At 40.4% G+C, this 17,005-nt stretch overlaps 3 protein-coding genes across 3 annotated transcripts; all 3 read right to left on the bottom strand.

Moving 5' to 3' along the window:
• Positions 1–2,915: 2,915 nt before the first annotated feature.
• LOC117057286 (olfactory receptor 6X1-like) lies at positions 2,916–3,866 on the bottom strand. Its single transcript, XM_033168127.1, has one exon. The coding sequence runs from the start codon at positions 3,864–3,866 to the stop codon at positions 2,916–2,918; it is 951 nt and encodes a 316-aa protein (XP_033024018.1).
• Positions 3,867–7,139: 3,273 nt separating this feature from the next.
• LOC117059272 (olfactory receptor 6X1-like) lies at positions 7,140–8,367 on the bottom strand. Its single transcript, XM_033170883.1, has one exon. It carries the CDS (start codon positions 8,239–8,241, stop codon positions 7,300–7,302), a length of 942 nt encoding a protein of 313 aa, XP_033026774.1. The 5' UTR covers positions 8,242–8,367; the 3' UTR covers positions 7,140–7,299.
• A 3,358-nt stretch (positions 8,368–11,725) lies between these two features.
• On the bottom strand, positions 11,726–12,704 carry LOC117057285 (olfactory receptor 6X1-like). The gene has a single exon (XM_033168126.1). The coding sequence runs from the start codon at positions 12,668–12,670 to the stop codon at positions 11,726–11,728; it is 945 nt and encodes a 314-aa protein (XP_033024017.1). The 5' UTR covers positions 12,671–12,704.
• Between the last annotated feature and the right edge of the window lie 4,301 nt (positions 12,705–17,005).

The following is a 17,005-nucleotide window of genomic DNA, read 5'->3' as shown; positions in this document are numbered from 1 at the left end:
ATGAAAAAAAGCTTTTAGATGTACCAGTATTTTTGTATGGCTTATTACTAGTAATATTAGTGTTAATATTATTATTAGCCCAGGGTAGCAAACAAGAAAACATGCAATTAAAGAAAGGCTAAATATATAAAACCATTAAAACTTAATCCAAATTTATCTGAATGTTCAGCCCCCTCACACTGTCATAAGTACATCACATAGAGTTTAAAAGGAAGAACATCCTAAATATGCCCCATGTACCATATAATGTATTTCAGTTAATATAATTAATGTGGCTCACCCACAAAACAGGAGAGAATACTCACATCCCTTTGTGTACTTAGCATTTTCTCTTTTTTTAGAATCATTCAGATGTCCAAGGCAAAGAAAACTTGTGTAGGACCTCTGAAGAAGTGATTCCCAATGTTTTAAGTAACTGATCAAGTAATATAGTTATTATTTCAGCTAATTAAAACTGAATCTATGTTTCACTTAACCCAGGGGATTATGATGTTACGAGATAAAGCACAATTAGCTACTGCTTCACTGGGTTGGTTTTTTAAAATATCAATTAAAACACCAAGTGAGTGTAAGTTCCGACCCAGGTCAATGTGTAGGTTTTCCAGGGTTGCACAAAGTGTAATCAGGAGCACACATGCAGACTGTCTTGGGTTCTACAAAATATCCCTTTTGCAGAATAGAAAATAGTGATTCCAGGAATATCGTTCCTCCCACAACAGAAAAAACCTATACAGTCCCCACATCCATACCTAAACATACCAAAAATCAGGAACTCCCCCACAAAAAAATAATAATTGGAGACCCACTCAACAAACAAAAGGGCATCAACAGCAATGGAAATAACAGGAGGGGCAAGAGGGATTGGTTAGTTACAAGGAAGGTGTCTCTGGGTGTTATGGTGTCCATGGGTGCCAGAGGGAATGTTGATTCCAATTTCCATATTCAGTCTTTTTCAGCAACCAGTGACAAAGAATGATTAGCTACTTCATAGTAGAATAAGCATACATAAATCAGCATTTATGATATGGCTATGATAAGGCTACCCTTGCCTGAAACCCTGGATAGCTGCTGCCAATAAGCAATACTGAGCTCAGTGGGAAAGTGTTTTGACCAGGTATTACGAAGCTCTATAGAAATCATCTCCATGGGAAATAAGCTTGCCCTGTGTTGTCACTTTCTGTTGTTTCTTTTTTAAAATCAACCTAGTGAGACATGCAAATGTTCATTAGTTGGGAGGAAGTTAGTTGGTTGCATTGGCGTAGGAAGGGTGGGGCGTAGGGGGCGGGGCGCCCCAGGCAGCGGGATCCCAATAGGCTTCCATCTTGGCACGGCACGCCCGCAGAACACGCGCCAGCCACGCCCCCGCCTGCTTCCCACCCCCGCCCCCGGTGCCGGAGCATGAAGCTCCACCACTGGTTGGTCATCCTTCAAAGCAGCACCAGGGAACCTCCTCGGTCCAGAAGGTGTCCTTTTCCCTCAAACCACAAGCACTTTCCCACACCTGACATAAGTGACCATCAGGTTGTGGACAGGTAAAGGTGAGGCTGAGCCAGGAGGAACAGGTTGTGATGGCTTATCTTGGGCAGAGCTGGGGTTGGGAGCTGAACACAGGTTGATTGCAGCTGATCTGGGAATCAACTTTCTGAGCCAGAGAGCCGCTGCATCCTAAGCTGCTCATCTTGGTAAATTGTGCCATAGGACTGCACCCTAAGATTCACTGGGATAAGCAGAGGTTGGAGTAGGTTGGTCTCTGGTTGAGTTTGAGCTCACCCATGGCTACACTGACTGAAGTTCCTCAGCTCAGCCTGAAATACGCCACTGTAAGTCCTCTATTCTGCCTCAGCTGGGACTCAAATTAGGTGTGAATGCTCCCTCCATTGGTCAGGATATTCTTCTTTCTGTTATCTAAAATCACACTGCTGAAAATTATGGCAGATGTCACTGAGGACAGCTGGTGACTTTCACTTGGGAAAAACATATGGTGAAATCAATTTCTAAGCATAACTGGGATGGATAAGGAGGCCACTGGAGAAAATGGCTATCTATTCTGTGCTGATCAGAAGACTCCATTGAGAACCCATTTTGAAGATTGGTAGAAAAGCCCAATTCAGCTTGGGCCAATTTGGAGGCTACCCAGTTTGGCTCAAGGGTCTTGTTCTGCTTCACTCCCCCTACGATGCACTTGCACCAGAATAGGTTAAATGGGAAACAATGGTTCTTAGTTCTGAGTTGACATATGTAGCATTGTACTATTGAACTGTCTTATTTTTGCACAAGATAATTGAGTCAAAAACAGAACTTACTTTGCTTTAAAGAAGAGTGGCTACCTAATGATTATCACTACTGTAACCCTCCAATCTTATTATAAGGTGCAAAAGAGTAACCACAGCAGGTATTAAACTGTAGGTGAGGTTTTTTTTTGGGGGGGGGGGTTACAATCAAATCTTGACTATATGCTCAAAGTGCCTTGCTGAAAATTTTGTAAGTGGACATAGAAATTGCTTTGCCCCAATCCACCCAAAACCTGAAACCTGAAATGATGGCTCTGCATAAATGTTTCTCGGTGTTTGAAATCTCACATCACAAAAGTTGCCTTTGTTGTTGTTGTTCAGTTGTTCAGTCGTGTCCGACTCTTCGCGACCCCATGGACCAGAGCACGCCAGGCACGCCTATCTTTCACTGCCTCCTGCAGTTTGGCAAAACTCATGCTAGTCGCTTCGAGAACACTGTCCAACCATCTCATCCTCTGTCGTCCTCTTCTCCTTGTGCCCTCCATCTTTCCCAACATCCTTGCCTACCAACCTTGTATTTTGTTGATTTATTAATAATATGCTTTATATACATACAAAATTAAAAAGCAAGCATAAATCTGCCACCACCACACCATAAATGAACATAGCTTGGAACATATATTTTTAAAAGCCATCCTTGAGAAATCCTCTTCTCTTGTGGATTACGCTCCGGACTGCCTCTTTGACCTCTGTGTTCCTGATTGTGTATATGAAAGGGTTCAGCATTGGAGTAAGGGTGGTGTTCAGGACGGCCACTACCCTTGTTAGGCGAGATGAGGAATGAACATTGGGTCTCACGTACATGAAGACGAGGGCTCCATACAACATGGACACTACAATCAGGTGAGACGTGCAAGTGGAGAACGCCTTCTTACGCCCCGTGGCTGAAGGTATGCGCAGGATGGTGGAGATTATGAAGATGTAAGACACTGCAGTGAGGATCAAGGTCATGATGACAATCAGGATGGAGCTCATAAGTCCCAGAGATTCAATCAAGTGGGTATCTGTACAGGCTAGGCTTAAGATGGGACCGATATCACAGTAGAAGTGGTCAACAACGTTGGACCCACAAAATGGCAGCCTCCACACGATGATGGACTGAAGAAACATAATTATGAATGCTACATACCAGGTGGCAAAAGACATATGAATGCAAACATGGTTTGTCATAATCATTGGGTACTGAAGTGGCCTGCATATGGCCAAATAGCGGTCAAAAGCCATAGCTGTGAGGATGAAAAGCTCTGTGCTGCCCAGGATGAAGTGGAAAAATCCCTGGGCCATGCAGCAAGCAAAACTAATAGTGGTCTTTTTCTGCAAAAGTGTTTGCAGCATTTTTGGTACAACGGTTGTTGTGTAGCAGATCTCCAGAAATGCAAGATTGCACAGGAAAATATACATTGGGGTTTGAAGCCTTGGCTCAATGGTTACAATGATGAGGATGAACCCATTGCCTAAAATGGCTATGATGTACATGAATAAACCAACTACAAAAAACACGCCATGTAATTCATGCAGAAAAGGGATCCCCAGCAGAATAAACTCAGTCACTGTCGATGCATTCATCACCTCCATGTCAGCAAGCACACAAATGCACCCTGCCCAAATAATCCACCAGTATGGCTCTGAAGATATCCAATATTTTTAAAATCCACAAAGAAGCATTCTTCAGAACAACCGGCATGAAAACTGGGGGTGTAGGAAAAAAACAAAACAAATATGTATTCAGATATTTTGGAGTGAACTTCTATTTATCAGGATGTCCTCGCTTTTCTACAGTGAAAGCTAAATGTTGTTGTATCAACTGGAGCTTTTTCAGTTAACATGTAATCAAATTTTGGAATGGCCAAAATACACCCCAGTCCTCAATAAAGTATTTAAATGACTGCTTCAAAAGTAATAATAGGTAGGGAGTGTTTGTTGGAAACAGTGCCAGTGGAAGTTTGGCAGGGGGTTGGACTGGATGGCCCTTGTGGTCTCTTCCAACTCTATGATTCTATGATTCTAAGTGCAAAGCCTGAATGTCGCCCCCAACCCATCTTTCAGATTGTTAATTCAATTCACCCCTTTATCTATCTCCCCTGCCCTCCTTCCCTTCCTTCCTTCCTTCCTTCCTTCCTTCCTTCCTTCCTTCCTTCCTTCCTTCCTTCCTTCTGCTGCAATTTTGGTTTAGAGTAAATCTCATTGAACTATGTGGGACTTAAGAGAAAATCTACATATTATTCTGCATATCCTACTGTCCTCCACCACATACACATTGTAATCTGCCTATATCAGCTTGGTGGGAGGCCAAACCCACAAGAATTTGAGGCTGTTTGATCAGAATGGAAGGAAGGAAATGAGAAGATCACAACAAAAGAGGGGGGAGGTAGAAAGAGGGGAGAAGATGGAAAGGGGGAAGAAAGGGGGGAAATGGAAAAAAATGGAAATGGGAGCAAGAAGTAGGAGAGGCAAAGAAATAGTCAATGTGAAAGGAAAGGAAATCACCTGCTAGAAAGCTGAACAGAAAGAGACGACATAAAAAAAAGACAGACAGCATGACTGGCAGACAGTATCCTGCATGAAAAGGACATAGTCCTACCTTTTGCTAAAATTCTGTAGTGAAAATCACAACACAGTTAAGATGCTTTGCCTGAATCCACGAATGGCTCTATGGTCTGCATCTTGCATTCCATATGTTTTCACAATATCCCAAAGATCAATAGCTTGTTCAATGATACAATCTCATTCAACTACAAAAGAAATTTGGTGTCTATTCTGCTCTGTCTCCTAGCACAGGTCAACTGGATGACGTCTGGAGGGATTGTTATTGTATTCAATATTCCAAATGCCCTATTTGTTCACTTTCCAAGAATTTCTCATGAGATATTGCACCCCCAAGAACCTATTGATTGCTTAAGGCCATCAGCATTAATATCCCTTCTCCCCACAGAAATCTTGGTACAGTTATGCATGAATTCCAATGAGAACGACTTCTTTAAAGGTAAACAACCCTTCCTCTAGGACAGTGATCCCCAAATGGATGTTCTTCAGATGTTCTGGATTATTATTCAGCAGAGCCCTTTTGCAAATGGAAGGAGCCATTTTTTCATTTGCTCTGTTTTCTTATATTTTTTTCCCCTTAGGTTTGTACAAATTTCTCTTTGATGTTCTCCTGCCACACATATACTCTGTTGTGTTTGTGTGTTTGTGTGTGCATATGTTGCTTGTTCTCTCTTTCCAAGCTCCAGCTTTAATTCACTTGGTTAAAGTTTCATGCTGCTTTCTTCAGCATCAGGCTACCTGCGATTCTATTCTGCGAATTCTTTCTCTCTTGCATTATTAATATTTTTACAAAGGTTTTCTCCCTTCCCTCTATACATCTGGTACCCTCCCTCCACTCAACTGAACTTGCATATCAATCAAGGAAGCTCTCAGCTGTGATGCTCATTGGCAGACTATTATTACTCCTTTTCCCTGGGGCATCTCCTACACATCACCAGATTTCGGAATGATTCCCCACAAAACTCTTGGTTAACTTTATTCTACCCAGTTGGGGCTGGGAGATGACCCTGTTCTGAACCCTGGAGAGCTGCTGCCAGTGTAGACAGTTGTGAACTAGATGGCCTGACTTAGTGTAAGGCACCTTCCTCCTTTCCATAGCGTTCTGTTTCTAGTGTCCCTATTCCCTCCCTCTCCTACAATAGTTCTAATGTTAGGGCTTATCCACTCTTCCTCTTGTTGGGTGCCTTGCCCAAGCAGTTTTCCTCTTTCTAGGAAAGGGTCCGAACAGTTTTGCCTTTGTCACAATACTCTCCCCTGGAAAAATCTGTTCTTTAGTGCTATATCAGAACAAACTGCAATCTGCAGAAAACCCTATTGTTGTTTGTTCCGATTCAGCACTAAAAAAAAATTGGGTTTTTTGCTTCTTTCTCAATTTGCATAAGAGTGGAAGTGAATCTATTCAAAATGGATTTTCTCATGGCATTTGGTGGTTCCGACTCTATCAGGTTTTGCTTGTCTTGGACCACTTCTTAATATCAAGTGTCCACTTGCACCCAAAATACTTCTGCATTGTCATTTAAACACACACACACACTCTCTACCTTAAGACTAATTATATGGCAAGTTATACACAAAAATAAATAGGTTACACACATAATATAAATAATATGCTGTGCCATATTTATTATTCATAACTGAATAAACATATTAATGCCTAAATTTTTCATATAGTTATAGACATTGTTGTATATAATTTTTGTGCTGTTTTTATAGTGTGTGTATGTGTGTGTGTATAATATACAGTATACATAATGTCCTTCATATAAAAATGTTTGTAACAACGCATATACTTTTCAGGATTTGTTTGTATTTTTAGCAGAGCTAGGAGGAAAACCCTCACTTGCTTTCCCTTCTGCAGTGACCAAATGCAGATTCTCACATACTCCATTTCAAGCCCATCTGTGTGCCTGCAACCAAGTGGTACCTGATTCGATGGACCACAGTCTCTTAGATTGCTCTTTACACAGCAGACCTTGCCAACTGATGCTGAACAAAATGTTGGACCTCTGGCCTATAACTCCAAGAAGCAGCCAAACGAGGTTTCTCCTGGCAGATCGGGCCACTGTTTCTGAAGAAGTGTGCATGCACACGAAAGCTCATACCAAGAACAAACTTAGTTGGTCTCTAAGGTGCTACTGGAAGGATTTTTATTTTGTTTTGACTGTTTTAGTAACTTCCTTTTTAGCCACAATTTTACCCGAAAGGGTTCCTAATGAACCATCCTTTCAGAGAACAGACAGGGTGAAGCAGAATATATAAGTGCACATGATCACAGCTTCACCCTTGTCCTTTTAATTTTCCCAGTGATTTTAAATGTTTTATACTGTGATGCCAAAAAAATGGTATTTGATTTGAACCTCACTTCTCATTGAGATTAATGAGTGAAATAGGAATGAGGAGGAATCCATATGCACAATTCCATCAGTAATCTGAACTTCACCAGTTCTTCCCTTTGGAATGCATTTTAAATGCCTTCTTTCAGGAACCACCTCTTTTTATGGATTGCACTCCTGACAGCCTCTTTCACTTCTGTGTTCCTTATGGTATATATGAAAGGATTCAGCATTGGGGTGAGGATAGTGTTCAAGACTGCTACAACCCTGGTTCCTGGGGATGGGTGCAGGACGCTGGGCCTCACATACACAAAGATGAGAGCGCCGTACAAAATAGACACCACAATCAGATGAGACACACAGGTGGAGAAAGCCTTCTTGCGCCCTACGGCAGAGGGTATGCGAAGTATGGTTGAGATAATAAAGACATAAGACAGAATGTTTAAATAGAAGGTTGAGAGAATAAATAGGATGGAGCTCAACAGTTCCAGCAACTGACTGGGGGTGGTATCAGCACAAGCTATGCTTAGCATGGGGCCAAAATCACAGTAGAAATGGTCAATGACATTAGACCTGCAGAATGGCAATGTCCACAAGATGGGTAGCTGAAAAATCATAATAATAAATCCCCCATACCAGGTGGCCAGGGACATTTGAATGCAAACATTGTTGGTCATAATCATTGGGTACCGAAGTGGCTTGCATATGGCTAAATAGCGGTCAAATGACATGGCCGTGATGATAAAAAGCTCCGTAGTTCCCAGGGTGAAGTGGAAGAAGTTCTGGGCCATGCAGCAATAGAAGCAAATAGTGGTCTGTGTTTCTAAAAGGGCCTGCAGCAACTTAGGTACAACCGTAGTGGTGTAGCACATCTCCAGAAAGGCAAGGTTGCTCAAGAAGATGTACATTGGTGTCTGAAGCCTTGGTATGAAGGCCACAATGATGGGGATGCAGCCATTCCCAATGATGGCTACGATGTACATGAATAAACCCACAACGAAGAAGATTCTGTGAAGGTCAGGTAGTAAAGGAAACCCCAGCAGGATAAATTCAGTCACTGTTGATGTATTCATCACTGAAAATTACCATCAAATAATCCTCAGGTGTGTCTTGGAGGACATCCCAAATGTCCATGTATAAGAAGGACACTGGGTTCCCATCTAGGAGAAGGACAACTCTGATCCTAAACCCCCATTGCCTTGCAGGATATCTTCAGGAGAAGAAAACACTAAGGAGAAAACACCACACAAACCCAGAGTGGAGTCCCTAAGGTGGTTGGATGGCACCTTGCACATCATCTTCTGGCAACTTCTGCAGGCATCTGGTTCCAAACGTATCACTCTGCTTTCCTTAACTTCAGTGAGGCTGAGAAGGGGGTCTTGTCATCTGGGCAGTCCAGGCCTAAACTTGTACTCCATGGAGGTCACATCGGTGCTGCTAACACAGTGATAGATGGATGCAAGCAACAAGTTTATATAGAATTAGACTGCCTAGGGATGCTGGGTGGTGGGTGGGTGGAATGGCATATCTGTAGTGGAAGTTTATTATTATTTTAAAAATAACATAACTATACTACTAGTTAAAAGTCATTTAAACTGAGGATGATCAAAATAGCAGTAGAACTTCTAAAATCGATTCAATGTGATTCATTTTAATTAAATCTCAAAAGGAGTATTAGAAAGAAGGGGGGGGGGATGAACAAGTGAACTCATGAAGGAAGGCTTCCTTGGAAGTACCAGCAGTATATATCAAGCAAAGTTGTAGATTCATTGGACTTTCAAAGATGCAGCAGTTTAAGATGTTATTGTTTCCATATTTAGACAGCAGACTTTTTGACTAGGAACACATAGAAGAGAAAGGAAGGAAGGAAGGAAGGTTAACCAAATAATTAAGAACATTTTAAGCAAATATGTTGCTTATGGATACCTTATGGTTTGCTTTGGAAGTGCAGGATATAAATTTAATAAATACACAAATAATAAATACCCAGTTATATAATTTGCAACACCTTAAAACAGTGGTGAGGAATGTCCCCTTTACAACCATATTTGATGTTTACGGTCTGTAGACCAAATAAAGTGACAACTTCTGTCATCCCTGGCTATTGGTAATGCTGGGTGGTTGAGAGTAACCTGAGTCCAGGTTACTTGCTAAAAACACTTGTAGACATAAGGAAATTTAAAAAGACATTTTCAACAATTAAGGAGATATTTGGGGTTAAGGCCATGACATTAAATTTACGCCAACAGCTTTGAAGTTCTCTGACACATTTCGTGTTAGTGAAATATTCACATGATTTGCATACACTGAAAATATCACCACTTACTGTTAGGAGGATAATTACCCACTTATTTCAGTAATGGGAAGTTCCTCAAGATATTGAATTGGGAGAAGAAATGTGCTGCAAAAGAAGGAAAAATACATTGCAGCCAGCCATTAATGAATAAATAAATAGAAAAAACAATTGATAACCAAAACACTAAAAGGCAACCTTCAGCAAATTTCAAATGGGCTTCCAGACTGACATTTTGTAAAATTAACCACAATTAAATAATAGCGATTCCACTCACCCCTAAGTGTTTTTGCTGTACATCTTCCATTCTCCGTTTTTAGAGACGTTTTGGATGGGGATAAACAATTGAAATACAGGTTTTTCCTAAAATGTTTGAATGTTACTCTTTGTACAGTCAGTTTGTAACAAGCTGTCCTTCTTGACAGCTTGACAAGAATATACATTCTCTTCTGTCAAGGACAGCTTTGATTGGGGGTCATTTATTGACTTTTGTCTTCAAAGCAATTGATTGTTCCATTTGTCCACTGTCTAACAAGCACTTGTTCAAATCTCTGAACATGGGACTTAAGATACATTTTATTAACTATGTCTCAGAACACAGGAGTCTTCGCGTTTCTCAAGGGACATGGGCAACTTCCAATAATGCAGGCTTCTCCCATGGCTATTAACAAGATTCATCAACAGGTAGAAAGTTTTCTGCAGATTGAACTTTGCAAACTCACATGAGAAAGGCAAATGGGAAGGTGGATTATTCATCTGCTGAATACCCATTTTGGGAATTTCAAGACTTCCTTAATACAGGCCAACTAATACTTTAGAATAGTTTTCCCAGATCTGGTTCCCTTGGCTATGTCTCCCATTATCCCTGATCATCAGCCATGCTGACTGGGGCTGTTGAAAGTTGTACTGCAAAACATCTGGAAAGCACCTGTTTGTTGAGTTAGATTATTTAGATGAAGAAAGAACAAGCAATAGTTACTAATGGTAATTTCCACATGGATGAAATTGAAGATTTATGGAAGACTTATGGAAGCAGTGTTTGGTTAGAAATTGCTGAAGTGAATTTGTGTCCGTATTTTCACTTTTTCAAATATGGCAACCCTAATGAAAAAGGGGCATTTGGGGGGCATGGTGGGACCAGAGGGAAGGGGAGGTTTTCCACCAATGCTATTTCTATCCACCAGTCCCTGAGTTAATTAGTAGCAATCAAGTTTAGTTTTCAGAGCTGTTGTCGCTTTTTATATATATATATATAAATCAATAGGTCATGACTAAATAAAAAGTCACCTTTGTGATTTAATAAAGATATTTCAACAAATTATGTTGCCCCACAATTCCAACCAACAACAAGCAACAATTAAATTTGGGGAGCACAAACACACATATTATTTAATTAGTTTACAGACATTTGCACTGCACTGTTCAAGTCTATAAGGTTTTTCAGTCCATACAAAAATATGAAAACAGATTTAAAATGAAACATCATAACTTTAGAGCATGAAACAATAGAAGATTAGTAACTCTCAGTGTTAAAACTCCTTGAAGACTTCACTTGGTAATATGAACCAAACATCAGAATATTGGTGTAGGACTGAAATTCTAAGGAGATGTTGATTGATGTTTTAAGTGTTTGTTTGTTTGTTTGTTTAGGGCAGCCGCCTTCTTGCCCTAGTGAGCAACCTGGCTGCTAAATTTTGCACCAGCTGAAGTTTCTGAGCTGTCTTCAAAGGCAGTTGTGCATATAATGTATAGCAATAATCTAACCTAGAGGCTTCCAGAGCTGGGCCACCAGCCGAAGCTGATGGAAGGCATTCCGAGCCACTGAGGTCTCAAGCAACAGCAATGGATCCAGGAGTAGAGCCAAGCAGAATGCTAGTTCTGCTTAGAGTACACCCGCTGAAGTTAATGAATCTAAGTTAGTCATGTTCATTAACCTCAATGGGTCTCCTCTTAGTAGACCTAGCCATGGACACAACCCAATAATAACAATCACATAATAGCACAACCATTGGCAATCATAGTTAGTAATAACTGTAATATGGCTGGCATTAGTGAAAGCTCTATACTGTAGCAAAATCTAATATAATATTACCATTACTGTGCAATATTTTTTGAATATAACCTACAGTGTGCCTTTAACACTAAGCTGAAATTTTCTTTGTCCCTTGTATTGCATTCATCGTCCATGTCAAATACTAACATCTCGATTTTCAGGATTCTCACAAGACTTTTACCAACCAGTTTTTTGAAGCACATTTTAAAAATCATTTTTCCAGGGCCGCACTCTTTTTATGGATAGCACTCCTGACAGCAGCTTTCACGTCTGCATTCCTTATTGTATATATGAAAGGATTTAGCATTGGAATGAGGACAGTGTTCAAGACTGCTACTACTCTGCTCAGGCGAGATTGGGCAAGGACATTGGGCCTGACGTAAATGAAGATCAAGGCGCCATACAGTATAGAAACAACAATCAGGTGAGATGTACAGGTGGAGAATGCCTTCTTGCGACCCCTGACTGAAGGTATCCGAAGGATAGAGGAAATGATGAAGATGTAGGACACTGTGTTGAAGATCAAGGTCATGATGACAAACACAATGGAACTGATAAATCCCAGTAACTGACTGACGCTGGTGTCGGAACAGGCTAGTTTTAACAATGGACCAAAATCACAGTAGAAGTGGTCAATGATATTGGACTTGCAGTAAGGCAACGTCCACATAATAGCACACTGAAGAAACATAATTATGAATGATCCATACCAGGTAGCCAAGGACATCTGAATACACACATTCTTGGTCATAATCATGGGGTACTGAAGAGGCTTGCATATGGCCAAATAGCGGTCAAAGGACATCACTGTGAGGATTAAAAGCTCTGTACCACCAAAAATAAAATGGAACAGGTTCTGAGTCATGCAGCAATAGAAACAAATAGTGGTTTGTGCTTTTATTAGTGTTTGTAGTAACTTGGGGACAACTGTAGTGGAGTAGCAGATCTCTAGAAAAGCAAGATTGCTCAGGAATTTGTACATCGGTGTCTGTAGCTTTTGTTCAATGACTACAATGATGGGGATGAACCCATTTCCTAGGATAGTTATGATGTACATGCATAAACCTACTACAAAGAAGATACTGTGCAGCTCATGGAAGAAAGGAATTCCCAGTAGAATAAATTCATCTACCGTTGAGGTATTTGATAGGATCATCACAGCAGAACAACTCCAATAATCCTCTGAGGTAGTTCAAAGTATGTCCAAAACTTCACGCACACATGCTTTTCTTCCAGATTGACAGAATTAAACTGGCCTAGGCTGCAAAAGAAGAAAAATGGAAAGCTGCATGAAGAGTCAAAAATAGTAAAACTATGGAGTAAATAGCAATTCATCCTGAATATAATAAGCAGAAACGCTGAAGGAAAATAAACTTACCATTAATGAAGATAGATCCTTATGAAATTTTGTTTTAAAGTTCTGTCATCACATTTACACCATCAGCTAAGAAATACTCTATCATTTTTCCTGGTTATTCAAAGATAGCTCATGGTAGCTCCTTTTTCATGGTGTTGGAAGTCTCTGGCAGTGCATAATACTTTATGAATAACCAGGACAGTATATGCAATATATCAAAAATGTCACTACTTATTTTTAAAAGATTTATTACATGTCTATTCCAATACTGGGAAATACTCTCTCATGATTCTGGAGAGGAAAGCAATTGAGAGATACAAAAGAAAGGTAATTCTTCAACACATTCAACAGGCTGAAACTCTGCAAGAATAACCACAACAAAATAAAACCTGCTGTGATGCCTCTTGGCTTTTTTAGACCCCATCTTGCACATATTTTCACCATCACATGACAAAGTTGTGTTCTACCTGAATGCTTCTACTGCATTTAATTGCTATGATAACTCAATGTTTATCCTTACTACAGTTCCACAGGAATAGAGAATCTTCATTAGAAAGGACAGCTTTTGAGTGGGTCATTTATTTTCTTTGATCTTCCAAGCACCAATTTGTCCATGTGCCAAGTATTTCTCATGGGAGGCTATTTCATCAATGCTCTCCACATAATATAACACATGGTTTTGTTGGATATGCATGATTTCTCATGAGAATAATGTCCAAGTGGGAAGAGTTGTCTCATGAGTATTCTCAATATTTATTAATCTAGATAAAACTAGAGTTATGTAGAGTTTTCTCTAGATAAAATATGTCGGGCAGAAGCCTGGTGAAGTTGAACTGTGTGTGCCTGTGTGAGTTTCTGTATTCTTCAGATGGACAGATATCCATATTTGGTATCTCAGCTGGCTTAATAAACAACCATCTACAATTTGACATAATATTCAGAATGCCTAAAATGTGAAGTTGGTCATGTTGGTTCATACAGAGTGTGTGTGGAGGAGGAGAGAGTCCACAGCTGGTCACTATTTTTAGTAGACACACACAAAATGTCACCAAGCTGTGAGAAGCTTTTGAGTTCTCAATGTATTTTCATCAGACAAAATGTTACACAAAGTGTCTGTTAGGAGAATTAAAAGAAATGTGGCTCTGCCCCACCACACTGACTGGAGAGCTGCAACCAGTGTAGACAATACTGATCTCAATTGACCTGTGGTCTGACTCATTATAATGCATCTTCCTACATCCCTATCAAGTGTTTGATGGTTTAATAAGGGCCATTAGACAAATCATGAATACTGCCTTCATTTTAAGCCGATCGTTTCCCTTCCTCTTTTTGGCAAGATTGTATGCCTGTTAAATATTGGATCATATGAAATTCACCCTTGTGCACAACTTACAGAGGTGTGCTATATAAACATCAGAACAAGACTGCATCAGGGGTGTGTGTGTGGTCTTTCTTGTCTAAGATCTGGAAACACAGAATGATCCATGGGAACCATTGTTCTGAGAAGTGTATATGGACAACATAAGGCCACACTCAGGCAAAACTAAACATTTCATTGGTTTAAGTAGGAGATATTCAAGAAGGTGTTTAACTTCCCCATTGCAAAAATCAATCAATCAATCAATTCATTGCTTATTTTTGTAATCCTAGTTTTGTACACATTGTCACTTACTCCTTGTTCATTGAGCTCCCACTGCTGCTTTTGGAAGCCACACACACACACACGACATTAGCAACAATCTATATGGATTCTCTAGTTTCTTGAGCAATGCTGCTGTTTGATCCTCTTTTTCCTCTCTCAAATCAGCTTCAATCTGACTAGAAAATTTAAGCCATGTTCACATTGTACTTAAGTCAGGTCTGTACATTTGAAACAGCTGTTGTGCATGCACAGGTGAGCATCTGTGCGCAGAAGGCAGTTTCATGAATTGGAGTTCCAGTGTGGGAGTGTGTGTGGCAAAGGCAGGGAAACCAAACAGGCAATGCATGTTGTGTGAAGACGTCTTCACTCCATCTCGGATGTGTACATGAAAATGCAACTTGAAAGAGATCTCGCTGTATTTTAAGCCTCTAATGTGTATATACTGAATACAGAGGGTCTTAGAGTATGCATGCAATGGGTTGTTTTTTAATGTCTTTTTAAATTTAAAAGTCTATCCCACCTTTCTGCACTGAGCAGTCAACAGTGGCTTGCAGTAGTAACTGACAAATCCAATAAAAAAGCCACAAGTTTGAATGAATTAAATGGTCTTCACCAAATGACATGTACACAAAGGTGCGAATCATTCCATAAATGAAAGGAAACTGCTTGGCATTTGTGCATGATGTAAAAAAATGGCCTTAATAAACAATTAAAAACAACAACACACTGCCATTTCAAAAATTCACTGCAGCTCTAACCATGCCTACTCAGATGTTATTCACATGGAATGTAGTGAGGCTTGCTCCCAGGTAAATGGGGTTGGGATTGCAGCCTTAATATTGCATGTGCCCCAAATGCATCATCCAAAAAATATTTCTCAGAATCCTCCTCTAAAAAAGTAACCCACTTCTCACCTTCTCTTTCACTGAAGAAGTTAGTAGTAGCAAAAAGTCAGATAAAAGGTAAAGGACCCCTGGACGGTTAAGTCCAGTCAAAGGTGACTATGGGGTGGGGTGCTCATCTTGTTTTGAGGCCGAGGGGGCCGGTGTTTGTAGTAGTATTATTATTTTATTTTTATTTTTTTGAACTTATATACCGCTCTATACACAGAGGTCTCAGGGCAGTTCACAGAACAAAAACATAAAACCCATGATATTTATAATCAAAATAAAAACAACCCAATAACCCACCGACAAACAACCAACAACACATTTTAAAAGGGCATAGGCTGTCAATCGGATCAACCAAAGGCCTGGTTAAAAAAAGGCACATTTGCCATTATACGCCTAAAGGTGTATAATGAAGGTTCCAGGTGAACTTCCCTGGGGAGAGCATATCATAGACGAGGAGCCACTGCAGAGAAGGCCCGTTCTCGTGCTACTAGTAGCAATAGGTTGGAAGCATCACATTTGCTATTTTAAACACATTTTTTCCCCAAGAACTTCTTTAAGGAACTCTGTCTTCTTCAATATCACACTCCTGGGAGCCTCTTTCACTTCCATGATCAGCATTGCCATGAATGCAATGTTTAAGACTGCTACTACGCTGCTTAGATAGGACAAGGAATGATCATGGGGTCTCACATATATGAAGAGACCAAATCTCTCTCTCCCATACTGGCTATTTTCCCCAGGAATAGCTATACTGCCAAATCAGCTCTATAACATACTATATTTGATGGAAACCAGCTCTTAACCCTGACCTGCTTAATATGAATTGTTAAAAGCAAGGCCAAGCAAGAATTTGAAGAAGAAGAAGAAGAGTTTGGATTTGATATTCCGCTTTTCACTACCCGAAGGAGTCTCAAAGCGGCTCACATTCTCCTTTCCCTTCCTCCCCCACAACAAACACTCTGTGAGGTGAGTGGGGCTGAGACACTTGTGTGACTAGCCCAAGGTCACCCAGCAGCTGCATGTGGAGGAGCGGAGACGCGAACCCGGTTCACCAGATTACGAGTCTACCACTCTTAACCACTACACCACACTGGCTCTCATTTGAGGGCTTCTGGCATATTTTGATGTGTCTGTAACAAAAGGGTGTTCTAGAGATGTGGAGCTGACAATGCAAAACCTTGCATTACATTGATTGTGAGTCAAACGGATAGCATAGTACATGTTGGATGGTGCGTATACAGCATATTTAAAGCACATGGCATCTCCCCTCAAAATCCTGAGAACTGTAGTTTGTTAAGGTTTCTGTGAATTATATAGCTCTGTGAGGGGTAACACTTTAATGGGTGTCATGTGCTTTAAATGTATGGTATGTATGCAGCTATAGTCCTGTCTGATCTTAAATCTCATGGTATACTGTAACTCCCAAACTGTACAGCCTTATGCATGTCCAGTGAAATAAGTTCAATTGAGATCAGTTGTGCATATTCCCAGGTAAATGCGTTTAAACTGCTGCTCCAAAGGTGTTGATTTCCAAAGTCCAAAAGAGTATTCCCAGTCCTTAACTTCCTTAAGTGGAAAGAAATGGCACACAAGCTTGAA

This window comes from Lacerta agilis, chromosome 14 (assembly GCF_009819535.1).
Source record: "Lacerta agilis isolate rLacAgi1 chromosome 14, rLacAgi1.pri, whole genome shotgun sequence".
NCBI classification, from domain to species: Eukaryota; Metazoa; Chordata; class Lepidosauria; order Squamata; family Lacertidae; genus Lacerta; species Lacerta agilis.
The sequence above is the reverse complement of the archived record's forward strand: the minus strand, read 5'-3'. Positions and strand labels throughout refer to the sequence as shown.

Bases quoted from the DNA above. Each gene is read 5' to 3' on its own strand.
- LOC117057286 (XM_033168127.1), bottom strand. From the start codon at position 3,866: ATGGAGGTGATGAATGCATCGACAGTGACTGAGTTTATTCTGCTGGGG.
- LOC117057285 (XM_033168126.1), bottom strand. From the start codon at position 12,670: ATGATCCTATCAAATACCTCAACGGTAGATGAATTTATTCTACTGGGA.
- LOC117059272 (XM_033170883.1), bottom strand. From the start codon at position 8,241: ATGAATACATCAACAGTGACTGAATTTATCCTGCTGGGGTTTCCTTTA.